Source organism: Lepidochelys kempii, chromosome 1 (assembly GCF_965140265.1).
Source record: "Lepidochelys kempii isolate rLepKem1 chromosome 1, rLepKem1.hap2, whole genome shotgun sequence".
NCBI classification, from domain to species: Eukaryota; Metazoa; Chordata; order Testudines; family Cheloniidae; genus Lepidochelys; species Lepidochelys kempii.
This window is the reverse complement of record NC_133256.1, coordinates 7,679,498-7,697,192: the sequence shown is the minus strand read 5'-3', so window position 1 is coordinate 7,697,192 and position 17,695 is coordinate 7,679,498. Positions and strand designations below refer to the sequence as shown.

The following is a 17,695-nucleotide window of genomic DNA, read 5'->3' as shown; positions in this document are numbered from 1 at the left end:
TGGTACGTTGACCCAGACCCGAAAGCCTCCATATCTTGTTAATAGTTCCCTGAACGATTCCATCACCCAGATTCAGTGTCTGGAAACAGGACAATAAGGTGAGACAGAGCTAAGGTCAGAACACAGGCATGTGCAGCTGATGATCATAAATACAAAACCATACCAATATTGTTAACAAAGACAGGCCCTCGCAGCCCATGGAAGAGCTGCCTCTCCCACTGCTAACACAACAGACACCTTCCCTGTTTTGAGAACAGTTACGGCTGTGCCTGGAGGCAGCAGTACGGGCTAATTGGGAAGCTTTGATTAATGGGTAGTGCCTGTTTCTGACACAGGTGGTGGTTGTGCACATTAAAGCTGTTGCCTTTATGGAGGCTTCTCTTATTGAATTATAGGGAATGCGCTAGATACCCCAGCAGCCTCGGGATATCAGACTGATATCCCCGCTGCCCCCTTTTTGTTGTTTTGTTTCAGTAATGTTGAATTTAGACAGAGGTTAGCCTTCTGAGCGCTCACCATTGACTTATTTCTGCAGCCACTTTATGGAATCAGTGCGCCGCCCTTCTGCTTTCCACCACTGATACAACACATGTTGTTTCTTTGGCTAGGAGACAGACTATACAATGTCTCTTAAGATTTACCAAATTTAGATGATATGGTTAGATTTTAATTTATAACCTCTTCCTTAATTTAATAATCTGATTTGATTCAGTGCCTCTTGTATAATCCCAACAGTCTCCAGAGACTCCCATCCCAGAGTGAAAAAGAGAATGGGGTTTAGACATGGGTCTAGGAGCCAGTTTCAGAAGCAGTGGTGCCTAGCGTCTGAGGATAGCAGTGAAGCTAAAATAGTGACGCTTGCACCTTCTGCTGCTGCGCTAAGCATGCGAGTTACATTAATTTGTGTGTTCAGAAGCTTCCTCTGAACTGACTAAATCTGTTTTACCTCACACCTCTTGTTATTTCAGTGCCAGTATATGTGAGGGGACATCTCATTTGAAATAAAAGACTCCAGTAAACTCAAGTGCACTCTCTTCAGACTCTCACCCTCTTGCTGATGTGTAACTTCCATCACCTAATACAGCAGTTCTGAAATTAGGGGCTAACGGAGTCTGGGTTGGGGGGTTGGTGCAGTTTGCACACTGAGAAGCTGGAAGAGATGGGTGGAGCAGGAAAAACAATTAACATGAGAGTGAAGGAGGTTGGTTTGGTTTGCTCATTGCACTGCATGATTATCTCTTATATAGTATTTGAACCTCCTGTAGTTAGAACTAAGAACGGTACAGTACCTGATTCACCATATCCTCACGAATGGGGAAGCAGTATTCCTCTTTGATCTTCCATAGAATGATATCTCAGTCCTACATCTCCACTGTCTCTTCTGCTCTAGAAGAAGGGAAGGACCGGGCAGGACTGTGATAGTGTGGGATTACACCTAGCTGATCCTGACAGGTAATCTCTGCTCACTGCTCCAGGGGAAGGAGGGAAACCCTAACTGTCCACTGTTTCTGCCAGTACTCTGAGTGGGGAAATTCCTTCCTGTCTTCCAATCTGCTGATCAGTTTAGCCCTGTGGAAGGGAGGAGGCGTAAATGTAGTTAAGTGATACTGTGTACTATACAGATGTGGATACTCCCTACTTTCTATGATGTATTTTAATGCAATCAAACTAGAATATTTCAGGTAGCACTGAAACATCCAAGAAAAAAAGAAGCAGGTCTCTTCTGTAATGTTAGAAACTGACAAAGGCCTAGATGCTACAAGCTCTCATGCAAATGAACAGCTAAATGGTTTATGATTATGTTTCCAGGGCACTTTAATAAATCACTGCACTCCTGGCTCTGGTCAACTCTTGTTTGTCCTTGCACCTGAATATACAGACACAGGGGTAAATACACTGCATGCTCTGGTGATTCCCAGGAAGGGATCTCTTCTCAGATTATATAACAAAGGGTGAGAGCTCTTTTAAAAATGTGTATTTTCTGTTGCATGTCCTCACATCCTCCCTGTAGACAGTACGTAAATGTTTGTGTGTGTTTATAATATTAATAGCATTACATTGAGTGCCTGGTAGCAATCATTTATAGTTAAGGTTGCCATGCTTTTCAGTTTTTGATTTTCTGAACCTTCAGGACTAAAATTTCCCATCTTTGGGTTCTGCCCAAAGGAGGTTTGTCTGTTTTGTTTGCGTTTTTTTGTTTGAGCAAATACTCTTCAGCCATGTTGAATGAAAGGGAAGTGAGAGAAAACCCTCTGTTCATATCTGAACAATCCTACAGCTGAGATATCTGAGGGTTGAAAGTTGCCATCTGATAAGGAATGAATTGGACCAGCACCTGGCCTTGATCCCAAGGAAAATGGCTTTGATATGGACAGATTGCAAATCCCAGACCTGAGCATGCGTGGTACCTGTCTTGTTAAGGGTTTGACTGTGGGGGAATTGACTGCACGTGCACAGCTATCTTAAGTGTGCACTAAGCTCTGTAGTCCTCAGAACAGCTCCCAACCAGTCAAGACAAGTGGGAGAACCAGGATCTAGTAAAAGGGATCCTCTTCCTCCATATCTCTCCGCCTCCAGACGGCTTGACACAGTTAGCAGTGTTGTGCTCACCCAGTGACTCAGTTCAGATTGCTATAGATCCTGCAGTAAACTGCTAGCCTGGCAAAATCTGAGGGCGCCTGAATACCTTTGTTAGTGGATTCAGAAGCTTGCCAGGTGGAGGGTGACCCTGCAGTTGGCACACGCCTGAAGAGAGTCACCCTGGTGGTCCCATGAATGTGGGCAGTCTAAGAAGCACCACTGAATGAATTGATTTGATAAATGGACATTTATTACACTCACAAATTGGCTGAAACCAATTTCGGTCACATCAACCCCTGATAACTGCTGGGGTATTGATCTGTGTAAAGTAATACAGTGAATTTATCAGTTCAATAGCGAGCTGAAGGGCCTCTCAGAGACACAGCAGCACGGTTACACTGTTACAGATGTACGAAATTAAGTAAGAGCTCTGCAGTGATGCTGGAAATGGCTCCAGAAAGAAGGCTCAGATATCATCATCCTCCTTTCCCATTGCAATGGGTTTGAATTTCTTCATGAGATTTCAGTAAAGCAGCAGTACCTGGATTTTCTTCACACCCTCAGCATTGAAGGAGGCATCTCTGCCCGAAATATGGATTTCCTGCATGAACGTTGATGAAAAATTCATAACGTGGTGAGCAAATACATCGTGCGGCATGGACACCTGAAACACCATGTCAGCCAGGGTGCTACTCTCTGAGCCTGCCACTGAAATTTTAATCTTCCCAAACCTGCATTGACGGGTTGCTTGAGGATCACTCCATCCTGAGATGACCTCTTTGGTCCTTTTGTCATAGCTCAGCAGTGCAGCAGCCAGCACCAACTAGAGGAGAGGTGGGCAGCTGCTTAGAGTCATGGCTTGCTTGTTGCCATCTCTCTTTCTGGTTGACCTGAATCTTTCTGATTAGATTTGTGCAGCTATGTTACTTAGTTGGACTATGGTCATTATTTTAAGGCTATATACAAAACCACTTTGACACCATGCTGCTCTAGGTTGTTCTAAATAATCTACAGGAGCTGAGTTTCTTCACTGCAATGACTGAGAACTCTTTCTAGCTTTCTAACAAGAACTTCAGTCTGAAGTCATCATCCCTCATTTTATGATAGGCAGTCTTCTCTAAACAGTAACCCAACCAAATCTTTGGCTGTATCAGATACCCATGGGAGTTGCCATATGGGAGCTGACCATTTGTCCATCTAGTCTAGGAACTTGCTCCAGAGAGAAGTGAAAACATGACCACAGTGAACCCAATTGTCTGTGCAGTGTTGTATATGCTGACCCCTGCAGGTAATCATTTTGTGCTCTGAAGCAAGAGTTTATTACTCTTATTATCTTAACTGTCATAGCTGCAAATGGTTTTTTTGTTTCTTTTAAATCCACCCACATTATTTGACCTCTCGTGTGCATATTCATAAATGATCTGGAAAAAGGGGTAAATAGTGAGGTGGCAAAATTTGCAGATGATACAAAACTACTCAAAATAGATAAGTCCAAAGCAGACAGCGAAGAGTTACAAAGGGAGCTCACTAAACTGGGTGACTGGGCAACAAAATGACAGATGAAATTCAATGTTGATAAATGCAAAGTAAAGCACAATGACAGGTTTCAGAGTAACAGCCGTGTTAGTCTGTATTCGCAAAAAGAAAAGGAGTACTTGTGGCACCTTAGAGACTAACCAATTTATTTGAGCATAAGCTTTCGTGAGCTACAGCAAATAAATTGGTTAGTCTCTAAGGTGCCACAAGTACTCCTTTTCTTAAAGCACAATGGAAAACATAATCCCAACTATACATATAAAATGATGCGGTCTAAATTAGCTGTTACCAATCAAGAAACAGATCTTGGAGTCATTGTGGATAGTTCTCTGAAAACATCCACTCAAGGTGCAGCGGCAATCAAAAAAGTGAATAGAATTTTAGGAACCATGAGGAAAGGGATAGATAACAAGACAGAAAATATCATATTGCCTCTATATAAATCCATGGTACGCCCACATCTTGAATACTGCGTGCAGATGTGGCCGCCCCATCTCAAAAAAGATATATTGGAATTGGAAAAAGTACAGAAAATGGCAACCAAAATGATTAGGGGTATGGAACGGCTTCCGTATGAGGAAAGATTAATAAGACTGGGACTTTTCAGCTTGGAAAAGAGACAACCAAGGGGGATATGATAGAGGTCTATAAAATCATGACTGGTGTAGAGAAAATAAATTAAAGAAGTGTTATTTTCTCCTTCTCATAACACCAGAACTAGGGGACATCCGATGAAATTAATAGGCAGTAGTTTTAAAACAAACAAAAGGAAGTATTTCTTCACACAACACACAATCAACCTGCAGAACTCTTTGCCAGAGGATGTTGTGAAGGCCAAGACTATAGCAAGAGTCAAAAAAGAACTAGGTAAGTTCCTGGAGGATAGGCCCATCAATGGTTATTAGCCAGGATGGGCAGGGATGCAAAACCATGCTCTAAAGCAGTGGTTCTCAAACTTTTGTATTGGTGACCACTTTCACATAGCAAGCCTCTATGTGCGACCTCCCCCCCCCTTTAAATTAAAACCACTTCTTTACATATTTAACACCATTATAAATTCTGGAGGCAAAGTGTGGTTTGGGGTGGAGGCTGACAGCTCGCGACCCCCCTTGTAATAACCTCGTGACTCCCTGAGGGGTCCCAACCCCCAGTTTGAGAACCCCTGCTCTAAAGTATCCCTAGCCTCTGTTTGCCAGAAGCTGGGAATGGGTAATGGGATGTATCACTGGATGATTACCTGTTCTTTTCATTCCCTCTGAAGCACCTGGCATTGGTTGCTGTCAGCAGACTGGGCTAGATGGACCATTGGTCTGATCCAGTATGGCCGTTGTTATGTTCTTATGTGAATGATAAAGGCCAAGGGAAGACCTAGTACATGCAGCCACCTAGGAAGTGGGAGTGTCTCATAACACTCCCAAAAGAGCCTGTTGTCGTTGTGGAGTGTACAGCTGCTGTTATGAAAGGGTCCTCAGCACGAGTGTCTCTTTTTCAGTCTGCACAACCCTGCAGAGTTAGAACAAGCCTATTTCCACCATATTCCTCCCTTTATGATGGCTGTTTTACTTAGATCATCTAGCTTGTGAGGAGCTGGAGAGCGGTACTATGCATCTGCCGAGTTTTGCCGTTGGCATTGATATTTTCGAGAGTTTGGAAACATCTGCTTCAGACTTGTTCTCAGTGTTTGCACCAGTATAGGTTTTTAAAGTCTCTATTTGTAGTTTCTTTCCCTAAAACAGTCACCTTCTTCTTCAACTTCTTGTTACAATGTTCTGACTCTCGGATGCTCAGCACAGACCTAATTCTGCTCTCTCATATATACACTTGTGGCTCCCGTTAAAGTCCATGGCAGTCAGTGCACATGCTTCTTACAATAACATTTACCCCATCTACTTTAGCTCAGCTCTTCTCTGCATGCGCTTTCTCTCTCTGTCTCTGTTTCACACACACACAGATTGTGCCCAGTGTATCAGTGTGCAGAGGCCAGGCACAGTGGCAATCACAGATTCATAGAGTTCAAGGTCAGAGGGACCATTATGATTAGTGACCTCCTGCATAGCACAGGCCAGAGAATTTCACCCTGTCATTCTAATTAAGCCCATAGCTTTCGCTTGAGCTAAAATGTCTGTTAGAAAGATGTCCATTCTTGATTTAAAGACTCCAAGTGAGTAGAGGGTCCCCCACATCCCTAACTGTTTGTTCGAATGATTGATTACCCTCACTGTTAAAAACTGTGTATCTTATTTCTAGTCCGAATTTGTCTAGCTTCAGCCATTGGCTCCTATTAAGCCTTTGCCTGGTAGATTAAACATACATTTCCTCATGTAGGCACTTATAAACTGATCAAGTCACCTCTGAACTTTCTCTTTGTTAAGCTAAATAGATTTAGCTTCTTAAGTCTCTCACACTAAGGCAGGTTTTCCAGACCTCGAATCATTCTTGTAGCTTTTTTCCAAACCCTTATTTGTCAACATCCATTCTGAAGTGTGGACACCAAAACTGAACACAGTGTCTCAATCATGCCCAGGGCCAATCAGAGGGCGGGGCCAGGAGGGCCATTTGACCTGGGCCTCAAGCTCAAAGGGACCTCAAATTTAGACACCAGTTAATTTTTTGGCATTTGATAAGTTTTGCAACTTGTTTTTTGCGCATCTCAAGCAGACCAAAATGTGACACACACTCTCATCTTAGAGCTGCAAATTTAAGCAAATAAGAGGTGATTTGGTAAAAGACATAATTTTTTGTTAACTGATATAGATTTTGTCATATTAAAGAGTTTAAAATGTTCATAAATATTAATACAAATATATTGCTTCTGATGGCACAAGATTAGACCATGTGTTGTCATTTTTTATTTTAATTATGGCTAGGAGCCTCAAAAGCTGGAAGTGGCCTGGGCCTCTCTGGACCTCTGAGAGGGCCTGCTCTTGCCATATGTAGAAGTAAACCCACTTCCCTAGTCCTACTTCGTATACACCCAAGAATAGCATTTGCTCTTAATGACGGCTTTTGTTCAGTTGGTTATCCATCTTGCCCACAAGACTTTTTCAAGTCATTGCTTTCCAAAATAGACCCCATCCTGTAAGTGTGACCTGCGTTCTTGGTTCTTAGGTGTATGACCTTGTATTAAAAGGCATGTTGTACCATGAGCCCAGTTTACCATGTGATCCCGATCACCCTATAAATCTGACCTCTCCTTATCATTATTTTACCACTCCACCAATTTCTGTGTCACCTATAAACTTCACCAGTGATTATTTTGTTTTTTCCAGATAATTGATAAAGATACTAAATAGCATCATGCCAAGAACAGAGCCCTGAAGCACCCCACTAGAAACACCCCTTATTGGATGATGATTCCCCATTTACAATTACTTCTTTAAATCTATCAGTTAACTAGTTTTTCGCTGATTTCATATGTGCTTTCTTGATTTTGTGTAGTGGTAATATTGTAAATCAGAATGTCATGTGGTACTAAGTTAAATGCCTTGCAGAAGTCTCTCTTATGTCAACACAGTTACCTTTATCAACCAAACTTGTAATCTCATCCTAAAACAATATCAAATTTGTTTGATAAGACCTATTTTCCATAAATTCATGTTTGTTGGCATTAATTATGTTGCCTTCTTTTAAGACTTTACTGATTGCATCCCAGATTGGCATTTCCATGATGTTGCTTAGGATCAGTGTCGGGCTAATCAGCCTGTAGTTGTTTGGGTTGTCCCATTTGTATCTTTAAATACTGGCACAAGATTAGCTTTTTTCCCATCCTCTAGGACTTTTCCCAGTGTGCAGAGGTTTGTTAAATATCAACATCAATGGCTCAGAATGCTGCTCGGCCAATTCTTTTAAAGATCTTTGGTGCAAATGATCCACTCCTGCAGATTTAAAATGTTTAACTTTAGCAGTTGCTTTTTACACTCTTCCTAGTTACTGTTGGAATGGAAATGCTTTAATTAGTGCTATAAGCTATGAATAAATCATCCAGTTTCTTTTCAAATATAGAATAGAAATATTTATTGAACATTCTGCCTTTTCTGTATCAAGATTAACAATTTTCTACCCCTAGCCTCTAGAAAGTTGTCCTTATCTGTACTACTGCTAGGATGGCTTTTTTTCCTGATATATTTTAAAAATTCTTTCTTATTGTCCTTAACTATACTGGCCATAGATTTTTCATTGATACCTTTAGCTTCCTCTATCAGTTATCTGTATTTCTAACTGCTTATTTACAGTGATTGCTATCCATTTCCTCCTGCTACCACTGTGGAGAAGGAGCTGGAGTCACTTCTTCCTTGTGCATCAGCAATAGCATTGTTTACTGAGTTCCTGTCAGTTATACCTGGAGGCAAAGGTGCTGCATTGGGATTGCTGGGAGCAGAATTTGACCTGCAGAACTTTTATTAAGACCCTAAGAGAGATGGGCAGATGAGGAGGAAAGAGCCCAGCTTGACTCTCAGATCCCAGATTGTATTTGCAGGGGTGGCAGTCAGAAATAATAAAACTGAGTGTATATGGTCTGGAAATCATTGAAGGACAATAAACACAGTGCCACTTGTACAGTGCAATTCTACTCTGAAAGCAAGAATTTCACTTTAGAAGCACAGTAGAGCCCCAAAGCTCTAGATCATTCATTTTCTCTCCATTTTTCATCCTGCCTGCCTTTACCTCGGCTACCGTTATTCTCCCCTGCGATCTTAAAAGTATTTCAGGCTGTAATTCCTGAAAGCTTGGCGTTTAGCCTGTTTATGCAGTACTTATATCAAATATGATGTGCTGCATCTTTGGTCTCATTGACCTCTGGCAACTGCTGAGACACAGGTCTGTGTAGAATTTTAAAAAGCACGCTACAGGTAAGTTCTTAGGAGCACAATTTACAACACAATACCGTTTACTTTTATGTAGCTTCCTTCTTACAAAATGTCACAAAATGCTTTACAGCACCCGCCGATCAATACGGCAAGAATAACTCCTTATAAGAGCCGTAATAGAGGAGGCTTTGTTTTAAATAATGCAGATAAATCAGGAAGACCTCAGTGGTCTGAGACATGATTCTGTCTCTTTTCTTCTGGACTACTAGACCCCCCCTCCCCCCGTAAGCTGAATATTCAATATCCTTTCACTACCTTTATGCTTCAACCATGATTGTGAGAACCCTCTGACCTGATAAGATTTGCTCTTTGCTGTTGGGTGTTGTATGCTTTGTCTCTATAGAGCAGGGTGCCCAAGTTTTTCCCAACCAGGGCCCCATCCTAGATCATTAGCCGGTCATATTTAATGCAGAAGGGTGGTCTGCTGAGACCACAGGTCCCAGCTGCAATGCCTCATCTTGGTCTGAGGGACCTTCCGATTGGACCAAGTTGTCTGTGGCCTACTGGGAAATGTACTTTCTATGGGATGCACCTACATATACAGTAATAGTTATTTTTTGCTCAGAGAACTCAAAGTAGTTTACAAAGCTGGGTAAACATTACTCTCCTTATTCTCAGATTCCAGATCTGAGCTGGGGGTTGAGTTTGATTGGTACCCATTTCTAGTTAACGCCAATTCTGTACTTAAACTAGAGCTGGACGACATCCCTTGGTTCAGGCTTTGTGCATACTCCAAAGACGCTTAGCCCAGGCCCGTTGCAAACCAGTCAGGGGAAACCAGGCCAGTTTAGGATTCCAGTGCAAAATTTGGACAAATTTGACTGAGCTTTGCTTTTAATTTTTGGAGTGGTTAGAATCTGCAACTTTGTGAAACTCAGGGGTTTCAAAGCTCATGCAGAACAAAACCCAGAAATGGCTGTGTGAGGCCCCCAAACTCCCACGTGAACCCTAAAGAAGGCCTTTATGACCATAGGAATGACCGTGTTGGAACAGTCCAGTATCCCAAGTAGTCCTGTATTTTGCGTCTAGCAGTGGCTGCTGCCAAATGCTTCAAAGGCCAAAACTGCTAGGGTCCCAGTGCACCACCCTAGTTCACATAGTGTCACGCTTTACTTTTCCTCCCCCCACGTAGTTCCAATGATTTCGTTGTTTCAGGGAGGCTGCTGGAGGAGGCAGGTACTCCTCAGTTTGACTGAGGGTAACAGAATCGAGCCCTTAGCAATTGCACAAGCCCACCTTGGGTAAGATGACTCAATCCTGCAGGCAAATCAGTCAATGCCCTGCAGCGGGAGCGTGGTTTGACCTTCAATACTTTGTAGATGACAGTTGGACTTTGCTTTCTAAACCACCCCTGCCTTTGAGGTAGAGGTTTCCGTTTATATCACTGATCCATAACTCACGTCCATAACCCTTTGCAGACATTCATTGATATCTCCAGACCATCCCCATTTCCAGTGTTTTTAAACAAAACTTACAGCGGTATGTACATCAGTTCAAGGCTGCCATGACCTTGAATCCAAACATCCTCCACTTTCAATTTGCATAAGGGAAAGAAGTGACAAACTTCTCCAAACCAGCCCCTTACATAAAGGTTGCACTTACAAGCTGGAAAGCTAACACGCCTCTTGAATTCTCTCTCTACCACCCTTTCTTCGTTCATTCAATGTCCACCCTCCTTTCTGTTTCCCTGGCAACGTTGAGTGCACATCCTGGAAAACTTTATCCGAAATCTGCTCTGGGCAGCTTTCCAAATCCATGCTAACCTGATTAGGTGTCTCTGGGGGCCTTGCTGGCTAATCAAATTAGGTAGCACTAATGGTAGTGAAGACTTTGAGTGGGCAGAGAGCAGTAAAACATAGTGTATACTTAGTGATAATTATACTTGCTTTTGTGTCATTGATTTATATGCCTCTTTTTTTTCTCTCTTCCTCCTTTTGTTTTCGTTGTGTTTAAACTCAGCAATTCGGAGAAAGGAAAATGGCTGGTACGACGAAGAACATCCCCTGGTTTTTCTGTTCTTGGGATCATCAGGAATAGGTAACAGATGGGTTGTCATTTGTCACGGGGGAGAACACAGCTGATGAGGCCTGATGTAGGCATCATCTCGTGGCATGTTCTGGACATACGTATGTGTGGAGAAGGGGGAAAGAGGAGGCGGTTACAGTAACTTGCCCTGTTACCCCATTGTACTCCAGGGTGTGTGACCACACACAGTAAGCCCTGTTTTCAAGGACTTATAACTCACTTGTCAAACATGTCGTCAACTCATGTGGCTGGGAAGGGATTTCCAGCGGGTCCTCTAGCCCATCCTCCTGTGTTTTGTCCGGGTAAACGAAATATCTTTGGGCTTAAATTCATATGTAGGGCCAGATCCCCAGCTCGTGCAAGTGGAGCTAAACTGATTTCCAGCAGCTGAGAATCTGGGCTTTCAAGTCTCAACCTCAGAAAAGCACTTTTAATAATAAAAATGTTGCTTTTAACAGATTGGACCTTTAAAAAGGAAACTCTGAGCACAGGTATGCAAAATAACCAGTTCAGAGATGGCTTTTCAATCGTCAGCACTCCAGGGCAAGGACCTTGCTTGTCTTCAAAGCACCTGGCATGCTATTGGCTCTAATATTTTTCCTGATCACTGAAAAAGGTTAAACCGTCTAAATGTGGCATTTGAAAGATGACAGAGATTGTACTTTACATGGCCTCCCCTGCATTGACTTGGCTGGCTGGAAGATGCTCTTGTTGTAGGGGTTAAGGCTACTGGGGTTATGCAACCATTATTGTCTCTACAGAGTCCTGCCTCAGGGCTGTACTAGGCAAAGCATTTACTCTCAGTGAGTTGCTGTGTAACTATATGAAAGCAATAAGCAATGTTAACTCTGAATTTTCTTGCTTCTGAATGTTTCTGTTGGACATTTAGAACTAAATTCTTCCCTGACTGACACCTCCATTGAGTTCTGTGGGATTAGACCTGCTGCAAATCAGGGCAGAACTTGGCCTTTAAAATTATTTGATTTTTTTGTGGGGAGAGGGTAAATTATGACGTATTTTTGTGTGTATGCCATGTGCATTAATGCATATATATGAGTGTAGGTAGGTGTATATTTAATATATAATGGATATAAATAGAGTATTGAAGACATAAGTACAGATGCCATACCTGGCTTTGGATTCATTTCCAGACATGACATGAGCTATTAGTTTTAACCCATAAAGACTCTTCTGATTTGGGTCCTATGTATCGCAAAGACTGCCTGTCTCCTCTTGTGGTACTCAGGCAGTTGAGGTCAGCTGGGGAGCTCAGAGTGAAAGCCCCTACTTGTGATTGGCAGCGGGGCATTCTTGCTGAGGGCCTTTGATCCTGGCACAGTCTGGAGTATTCTTACGCCCAGGGCACTTTGCAAAGCCTGTCTGTTTACCCAGGTTCTTTTTTAATAGAATAGAGTGAGAGGAGGACAGGGTCTCCGTTTTCTTGAGCCAGTGTGTTTGTTGATACAATGTCAACATAGATTTATCCTGTAATATATGTTTTGAATTATTGATTGTTCATACGCCTAGAGTTTTATGATAGACTCCTTGGATAAATCAAACAAATAAAGAATATCACATTTCCCAGCAAATTCACTTCTCATCTGGAAAGTAAAGACATTGCACATGAAACCTGGGATGTCTGGCATAAATGTCACAAAAATCTGATCCAATTGTGCATCTTTTGGTCAAAAGAATTAGAATCTCTCTGTATCTTCATTCAAGAATCAACCTATTAAAGGTCAAGCACAAGATCCTCTGCTCAGCCCATGATGCAGCCTTCATCGTCCACTTGTTAAATTTTCAACATGCACCTTTGTGTTTTCTGCCATGTATTTAGATTGTCAGCTTTTTAGGGCAGGGACTGTCTTTCTGTTCTCTACAGCACCGAGCATCATGGGGGCCTGGTCCATGACTGGGCGCCTAGGTCCTGCGGCAATACAAATAATAAATAATAGTTGCTATTAATAGGTGCATTAAAATTATTTGTACTAAATGGAGACCAAGATTTTAAAAACTAACTGTTCATTTTGGGTGTCTCAATTTTGGAATTTCTGCCTTGAGACACCTTAAAGGCGCCTGGTGTTCAGAAAGTGCTGAGCTCCTACTTTCTGCAAATACGGCCTCTTTAAGGGTGTCTCCCACTATCTACCCAAAATCGGAGCTTCCTGAAATCACTACTTACTTTTGAAAGTCCTGGCCTTTCTTCTTGTATGGAGTCACTGATAACAGCCTCATATTGTTCCAACCAGCACTCTGTAAGAGAGAGCCATTTTTTGATACACACACTCTAACCTTATGAAAAGAAAATATCCTGGTTCCTCTCCACCCTTGGGTGAATTTTGGGGAATGTTTCATTTATAGTATTCCTTATTAATACCCCTGCTTAACATGAAATACTGTTGCAGAGAAAATCTCCATATGTGGATTGCTTCTTGAACTGGATTAAAGTCCTGTATTGAGCACATGGGTTGTAGAGAGTTAGACATGTGACTCTTGCAATCATTCGTGGTAAATGGAACACACTTTCTAATTGTTTTAACACAAATCTTTTCTTACTGTTTTCTGAATAGGTAAAACAGAGTTGGCCAAACAGACAGCCAAGTACATGCACAAAGATGCCAAGAAGGTAATCCCTGTTATATTTGTATTTTATCAATCAGCTGGGCTTTAGATAGCAGCATGGTTTTTTCCATCACTGATGTACTACCGCATGTGTCACTGCATGGTCCTTCTGTGCGGGGAGGCAAACTCACATTGTTGACCATTTTGGATCATGGTGGCACTTCAGTCAACAGCTGAAAGAACGCATCACATTTGTCTTTGTGCATCAGTGAGGGATGCTGTTGCTTTAGAGCAAACTTTTAAAAACCCCTGTGTCACTGCCTATGTTTTTCATAACACTTTAGTATAATTCAAAGAAGTTAGCAAAAGCCTGTTTAGCTTGCTTCCCTTGTTTATGAGGATACTGTAAATTTGAATATCCTATGTTGTGGACAAATACATTTCTTTGTCTATGTCACTAATAAAAACTTAGATCATTAGAAGTGAAGGAATTTTAAAAGTCCAATTTGCTTGTCACTATGTGTGCTGTTGGTTTGGTTTTTGCATTTCATTCAGCGCGGACAATGAAGATAAGTGACATCACATTCGGGTTCTTAGTGCCGGAGTGTTTGGGTTTCAAGCACTGCCACGGATTGTTTATCTGTTTAAAAACAGCCATTTTCATTGGATTTTTTTAAAAAGCCATATTATAGAAACATTTTTAGGTAGTATTAGGTTTTAGAACATCTTTGTTTTTTCTTTAACAAAATTGGGTCAAGATTTTAAAAATTAGGAGCCTAAAGTTAGGCTCCTAGATCCATGTTTAAGCCTCTGCCTAAATTTCAGAAGTCCCAGCTGCTCCCATTGAGGTCTATGGAGATACATTAGTATAAAACTCGTGTGAGAGTCAGAAACCAGCCTTTTGCGTGTCGCAGAGGAAAATGCAGAGCTGCAACACCAAGGTGTCCTGCAAACTGGTGTTAGATCAAATCTGCCTCTCCTAGAAGTTCTCCAGTGTAGAAAAGACAAGATGAAATGACACACATTGAAAGAAGATCAAAAGTAAAACAAGGCCATAAAACAGCCTGTTCTGGTTTCTTTTCCTCATCCATCTATAATTGCCTTTTAAATGTAATAAATTCCACTTCCTGGAGCTCAAGCACCTTAATTCAGAGCTGCTGCACCTGGAATTGGTCAGTGCTTCAGCTAAACATCAAATGGAAAAATCAGCCAAACATTGAATGTTGTGTTAATTCAATAGCATGCACAAATCAGAGTTTTACTGTTTGGCAGTCATTGCAGTAATTAGCCCTCTGAAGAGGGGTCATAAACTATATGGATAGTTATAGGGGATGCAGCTAATAGCAGGAACGGACTGATTAAGAAAGAAGAATTCATAATGGTCTCCTTTTCATACTGACAGAAAGGTTAATATTTAATTACAAATGCTAATATCTTTATATGGCCTGCCTTAATTTGTGCTGTACGTACAATGAACTCTGTGATGATTTGCTGACACAAGAGGGGTTAGATCACAAATGGGCTGATTCAGAAAAGGGAGTTTAGAAATGTCTTAGGGCCTGGTACAGATCTTGCTCTCACCAGGGTAATTCCCTGGGCTCTGGAGGGGACACTCCTGATTTACACCATTGTAAATGAGCTCAGGATCAGGCCTGGAAAGCCACCTTTACATCAATGGCACTGATTTTGCTTGTCTCTACTTTTGCTGCCCAGTCTGAGACTGGCAAGGATCCACAGCTTCCATTGACCATCTATAGAGTTGTGGGTACTCAGGCCTTATGAAAATCAGGTCCTATGTGTCTCAAGTTGGGCGCTCCAAAGTCAGTGGCTGTTGGCCTTAGAGCATTAGTTTGGGTAGCAGTGACACAGTCTGACTAGCCTGGCAATGTTAACTTAGAGCTGGTTGAAAATTTTCTGCCAGGACAGTTTTCCATCAAAAATCGCAATTTTATTGAAATAAAAAAATTTTTTGGAACAGTGTCAGTTTTGACAACTTTTTTCAAAAGGACAAAGTCTAAACATTATGTTTCAATAGTGTCAAAATGTTTGGGTCTTACACAGCTTCAACACTGCATACTTGTTTTGATAGTGTCATTTTGATTCATTTTGTTTTGACTTTATAGTATAATCAAAACAAAATGAATTAAAATGACACTACTGACAGAAAATGTTTTGATGGTCCCAAATCAAAAACTTGTCAATTTTTTCCCCCGTGGGAAATTTTGAAATTTCAGCTTTTTGTTCCAAATTGGAACAAATTCTTTGACGTATCAGCATTTTCCACAGAATTGAAATTCTGGTTCTCAACCATCTGTAACGCTAGCATCTTTGTTCATATACAACTCCAATTGTGTTCTAGACTTGCATTACAAGCAGATCCTCTGGGGAGATGCTGAGCCACCTCCGCTCTCAATACCTTGGGAGCTAAATCTAGCAACTTTTAGTGTTAGGCCCCTGGAGGGGGTAAACTACGTCTGGGATTCGAAAACCAACAGGAATTCCCATTGACAACCAGCATTCTGTAGCTATGTTTTTATACCTTTACCCTCTACCAACTATTTACAATTCCAGTCTGTTTCTTCCTTATTCTTCTGTGTTTCTCTATACATGATTGTGTCTCAGTGACTAGGGGCTGTTTAGAAGGTTGTAGGTAGATGTGCTCCTACTTCATTTGATCTATTTATTTTTGTTACCATATCACTAGTCTGAGGTGGGTTTTCGTAAATGTTGTCTTTCCCCAAAACAATACCCAACTTCACGTCCATCTCTATCCACTCTTCTGTTCCACCTTCAGCTACTGTTCCTCCACACAAACGAGTGCGTCGCTAATAAGATGGGTGATATAGATGAGTAGAAGATACAGTCAGCTAGCCTCTTATAGGCCGAGAGAAACATGTTTCAGGAGGGGGAGCAAATGCTACTGAATTGCCAACTGGTAACATTTGCTATGCATTAAGCACAAAGCCTTGGTCTAAGCTAGCATCCAAGGGTCTCTACCACCCACAGAACACTCGCCATGGCTCTCCAGCTGATTCAATTACGGGATGAGTCATGTGGGTCACACAGCATGTGGGTCACAGAGGCATGAGCTGTGACTAGAAGAAATGCCTTTGGAGACCTGGCTGGTTGTCAGGTACTCCCATCCCTGCCATCACTGCTAGGAAAGTTCAAGCTTGCCTTTTCATAGCAATATGAACTAAGTTATAGCTGCGAGCATGGGAAATTCATTTTCTGCAATGAACCGCCAGCCCTTTCAGACATAAAGGAGCTTTGTGTATCAACCTATAAATTCTGTGACAGTATTATCTCAATGCTGTGATCGTCCAAGTACTTAACTTACCTTGACTTTATGATTTTATTTTTTTTAACAGGGTAGGCATTACGTTCTCCTGTTGATTTATTTCTAAACAGTTGAATGGTAATAATGGCCATTTTGTGTAGCAAATTGCAAGTCCCATTTTTATCCTACCACTGTAGTGATGAGAGCAGGTCATCTTAATTGAACTCATTCAGAACAAGGGTAGCCAGATTTGGGACCATTCTTACGTACCCTTGAGAAACCTTGGATTTATTTCCACCCTTTTCTTTCAGAATCAATCTCAGCCTTTTGCAATGGATTTATCTAAGCATTTCATTGACAGGCATCCTTGGGAACAAACAAACACACACTTGGGCATGTCAGTCCCCCTCAGCAGCTGCGCTGGATCCAAAGATGCTATTTAAATGTAATAAAATGTGTAGAGCATTAATCAAAAATAATGTTGCTTACTTATTTCTGTTGCAGGGTTTCATTAGACTGGACATGTCAGAGTTCCAGGAAAGGCATGAGGTTAGTAAATGGCCTGTCTGTATTCCCAGGGACTGAAATTCTAGTTTAATCAGTAATTTAAACAAATCATGTCAATTGCATCTCTCTCTCTCTCCTCTCCACCTGCCATCACTGCCCTCTGAGGTGCTGAGCACCTCCTCAACTCCCACTGAAAGCAACAAGCACCTAACAGGTCTTGTGCCTGAGCATAGGATCTAATCCTGAGAGCGAAATCAGTGGGAGCTGTGAGTGCTCAGCGTCTTTCAGGGTGAGGCCCCTGGCCTCCAGGAACCGAGAAGTGAAATGTTGCAAACAG

General features: G+C 41.7%; 1 protein-coding gene across 2 annotated transcripts in view; it reads left to right on the top strand.

Moving 5' to 3' along the window:
• Positions 1 to 17,695, top strand: part of CLPB (ClpB family mitochondrial disaggregase) — a 139,427-nt gene that overhangs the window by 102,576 nt on the left and 19,156 nt on the right. For both annotated transcript variants that reach the window (XM_073333693.1, XM_073333684.1), the window contains exons 8-10: positions 10,944 to 11,021; positions 13,580 to 13,635; positions 17,356 to 17,400. In XM_073333693.1, the coding sequence (XP_073189794.1) occupies positions 10,944 to 11,021; positions 13,580 to 13,635; positions 17,356 to 17,400 (179 nt within the window). The remainder of the gene's footprint in view (positions 1 to 10,943; positions 11,022 to 13,579; positions 13,636 to 17,355; positions 17,401 to 17,695) is intronic.